Source organism: Cynocephalus volans, chromosome 5, assembly GCF_027409185.1.
Source record: "Cynocephalus volans isolate mCynVol1 chromosome 5, mCynVol1.pri, whole genome shotgun sequence".
Classification (NCBI taxonomy): domain Eukaryota; kingdom Metazoa; phylum Chordata; class Mammalia; order Dermoptera; family Cynocephalidae; genus Cynocephalus; species Cynocephalus volans.
In genome coordinates, this window is record NC_084464.1 from 18,588,421 (window position 1) to 18,592,476 (window position 4,056).

At 60.3% G+C, this 4,056-nt stretch overlaps 1 protein-coding gene across 1 annotated transcript; it reads left to right on the forward strand.

Moving 5' to 3' along the window:
- The first annotated feature begins 839 nt into the window (after positions 1–839).
- On the forward strand, positions 840–3,686 carry LOC134378096 (tubulin beta-2B chain). The gene is made up of 4 exons (XM_063097049.1): positions 840–945; positions 1,766–1,874; positions 2,163–2,273; positions 2,624–3,686. Exons 1-4 carry the CDS (start codon positions 889–891, stop codon positions 3,682–3,684), a joined length of 1,338 nt encoding a protein of 445 aa, XP_062953119.1. The 5' UTR covers positions 840–888; the 3' UTR covers positions 3,685–3,686.
- Positions 3,687–4,056: the final 370 nt, after the last annotated feature.

Here is a 4,056-nt window from a genome sequence, read left to right on the forward strand (position 1 = left end):
GACAGAGACAAAGGAGAGAACAGGCCGATGCCCCACAGGCGGGGAGGAGGGCACCTTGCTGCTTTGGGCCGTGGGTGTCTGGGGTCGCAGCCCTTCGGACCCCAACGTCGCGTTCATACACGACTTGCTTCTAGGGCCACCTGTCCTTCTCCAAGTCTCTATGTGACGGGACGTCGGTGCCTGGACAGTATGGCCTCCAGAGTTTGGGAAAGGGGCAATGGTCTCACCAGGGGAGGTTGGCTTGAGAACTCTGGCCGGTGGCAAAGGAGGAGGCGAATCCGAGCTGGCAGTGCACAGATCGCCACCACAACCCTCCCACCTGCTGGCAACCGCAACACCTGACGGTCTCTCCACCTGCCGCAGCCCTCCCTCCTCCCCACCCAGTGCCAACTCTCCCCCCACCCCGGGTCTTCCCAGCCTCGCCGCCCACCCACCCACCCTCTGCTTCTTCACCCTCCCCCCATTTCTCCACACCCAGCTTTTCCCCTCCCCCCAACAGCCCCAGACAATGCGCACGCCCCCACCCCACACCCCGGAGCCCGCACCCCACAGCCCAGAGCCCCCACCCCTCTCCCGGCCCGCACTTCCGCGCTGATTGGCCGCGGGCCGGTGGTCCAGCCCCCCGGACGGTCCCGAGGGCTGGGAGCATTACGTCAGCCGGGCCTGGAGAGCGCCAGCGCGAAGCGGACTGGGGGGCTCGGGCTGGGGGCGCGGCCTACGCCGGCCGCCCCACCTTCTCTGCATAAAAGGCCCAGCCCGCGGGGCCGGCATTCTCAGCCCGTCGTTTCCCGAGCGCGCTCCTGGTGACCCCGCAGTGGGTGTGTTGAGGGCAGCACGCACAGACCCACCAGACGCCGACCGGAGCCCGGAAGAAGCTAACGAGGCAGCATGCGCGAGATCGTGCACATCCAGGCGGGACAGTGCGGCAACCAGATCGGCGCCAAGGTGGGCGCGCCGCCGGGGAGGGGGCCGGGCGGGCGCGGGGACCCGCACTAGCGCCCCTCGGAGTCCCCGGCGCGGGTGCGGTCCTGGGCAGGCCGAAGGCTGGCCAAGTGCAGACCTTCCCCGCCCTTGGTGCGGCCGAGCGGGGCGTGCGTGGGCGCGGAGGCGACTTTCGGGCAGGGAGGCTCTTTCATTCGTGCTGTTACTCACTGAGAATCCCAGTCGCCCCTCGGACTCCTCTTCCTCCCTTCTCGCCACTTGGCCAGGCCCGTGTGGCTGGAAAAGACCGGGATGTGTCAGCGAGGCCGTGCCGGTCGCCGGGAGGGGCGGGGGCGCGAGGAGAAGTGATTTTACTCGCTCGAACCCGAGGCGAGGTGCGGGGGAAGGGCAGGAGAGCGATTGTCTCGCGGTCGCTGGACGTGCTTTGAATCTAAAGCCACAGTCCTGCGGCTCCCTCGCGTCCCTGTTACCCCTCCCACCCCCTCCTCGCGGGCTGGAGTCCCTCCCTGCGCGCTCGACTCCTGCCGTCGTCCCCGGTTGTGTCCCTGCGCCACCGCCAGGCTTCGGCTGGTCCCTTCCCCCACGACCCCTGCCTCCCGCCGGGAGCAGCTGTTCACCCGGGAAACGCCCAGTTTCAACTTTCTGACCCTGCAAAATACAAGCCCTGCGGCTGTGCCGGGGTCACGCCGCCCTTTACAGCTCCTTCAAGGTTGGTTTGCTGGGACTGGAACTGAATCCAGGACTTTTCATTGTTCATCAAAACGGCGTCTGGGCGGGGAGGGGCGTCTTGCATGGCTAAATGCAGCCTTTTTCTATGTCTCAGTTTTGGGAGGTCATCAGTGATGAACATGGTATCGACCCCACTGGCAGTTACCATGGAGACAGTGATTTGCAGCTGGAAAGAATCAATGTTTACTACAATGAAGCCACTGGTAATAGTCTCCCCCACCTTCAATTTTTCTACTCCTCCTCCATTTCCCTGAGACTGACCCCAGGGGTGTGGCCCCAGCGGAGGGTAGACTAGCAAGTTTAGGATCCCCACTCTGTCAGTGCAGTATTTCAGTGGGCTCCCTGTGCCAGCCCAGCTCTTTGAGAACCTGGTGGTGGGTTTTCCTTTGTTCGGGGACAACATCACTGCCTACAGGAAGGAAGTGGGTACCAAAGCCCTTCTCTGCAGAGCTTTCTGCTTGCAGGTCTAAGTCAGCTCTTGTTCCCTGCAGGTAATAAATATGTACCTCGGGCCATCCTAGTGGACCTGGAGCCGGGCACAATGGACTCGGTCAGATCTGGACCATTTGGCCAGATTTTCAGGCCAGACAACTTTGTGTTTGGTGAGTGCCTGGCATGGCTGATGGTATGGGAGGGCTCATTTTACACTGGGCAGCTCAGGGTGGAGGGGTGTGACTGCCCAGGGGAAAACATGAAATTTCCATTTGTATGCCAACACAGCCTTATTACAGGCTAAAAAAATGATTACCTTTTAACCTCTAATAGGCAGGTGTTCTAGCCTTCCTTACTTATAATTACATCCATGACCAAAGTTTTAATATCTGACTATTTTGATAATAACCTGAAATAATCTTATATGAGCACTGACTCATTAGTCTGTATATTGAGGAGTTTAAGGTACGGAGGAATTTAATCCAACCATCAGTGACTTAATTCCCTTTCCCTCTGGCAGGCCAGAGTGGTGCAGGAAACAACTGGGCAAAGGGCCACTACACGGAGGGCGCTGAACTGGTAGACTCGGTCCTGGACGTGGTGAGGAAGGAGTCAGAGAGCTGTGACTGTCTCCAGGGCTTCCAGCTGACCCACTCTCTGGGGGGCGGCACGGGGTCCGGGATGGGCACTCTGCTCATCAGCAAGATCCGTGAGGAGTACCCCGACCGCATCATGAACACCTTCAGCGTCATGCCCTCGCCCAAGGTGTCGGACACGGTGGTGGAGCCCTACAACGCCACCCTCTCTGTCCACCAGCTGGTGGAGAACACGGACGAGACCTACTGCATCGACAACGAGGCCCTGTACGACATCTGCTTCCGCACCCTGAAGCTGACCACGCCCACCTACGGGGACCTCAACCACCTGGTGTCGGCCACCATGAGTGGGGTCACCACGTGCCTGCGCTTCCCGGGCCAGCTGAACGCCGACCTGCGCAAGCTGGCCGTGAACATGGTGCCCTTCCCCCGCCTGCACTTCTTCATGCCCGGCTTCGCGCCCCTCACCAGCCGCGGCAGCCAGCAGTACCGCGCGCTCACGGTGCCCGAGCTCACGCAGCAGATGTTCGACTCCAAGAACATGATGGCCGCCTGCGACCCGCGCCACGGCCGCTACCTGACGGTGGCCGCCATCTTCCGAGGCCGTATGTCCATGAAGGAGGTGGACGAGCAGATGCTCAACGTGCAGAACAAGAACAGCAGCTACTTCGTGGAGTGGATCCCCAACAACGTGAAGACGGCCGTGTGCGACATCCCGCCGCGCGGCCTCAAGATGTCGGCCACCTTCATCGGCAACAGCACGGCCATCCAGGAGCTGTTCAAGCGCATCTCGGAGCAGTTCACCGCCATGTTCCGGCGCAAGGCCTTCCTGCACTGGTACACGGGCGAGGGCATGGACGAGATGGAGTTCACCGAGGCCGAGAGCAACATGAACGACCTGGTGTCCGAGTACCAGCAGTACCAGGACGCCACGGCCGACGAGCAGGGGGAGTTCGAGGAGGAGGAGGGTGAAGACGAGGCTTGAGCTCCGGGGCGGGGAGGGGACACCGAGAGGGCGAGCCGGGGCGGGGGCTTAGCGTGGGGACCCCGGGGCCGGGCGAAGCTGCATGGTCCACTGTAGGTGTGTGCGCTGGGGCTCTGGGGCCCTGCACTGTGGCCGGTCACGTTTTTTTCTCTTTTTGTAAGATGACATCAGTATAACGTTGGAGGTATTTCTGAACTACTGTTGTAATGGCTAAAATCACATAAACGTTTGTGTCCTAATGGTGTCCTCTTTTCTTTCTCTTCGTTTTGCTCTCAGTTTAAATGTAACTTTCTGAACACATTCTATTAAATTCTCCCTTTAAAAAAGTGAAGAAATAGGTACAAAGATCAACTGAATTTACTTTTTGGCATG

Coding starts and splice junctions, on each gene's coding strand:
- LOC134378096 (XM_063097049.1), top strand. CDS start 889: ATGCGCGAGATCGTGCACATCCAGGCGGGACAGTGCGGCAACCAGATC. Junction 946..1,765: donor GCAACCAGATCGGCGCCAAG/GTGGGCGCGCCG, acceptor TCTATGTCTCAG/TTTTGGGAGGTCATCAGTGA. Junction 2,274..2,623: donor GCCAGACAACTTTGTGTTTG/GTGAGTGCCTGG, acceptor TCCCTCTGGCAG/GCCAGAGTGGTGCAGGAAAC.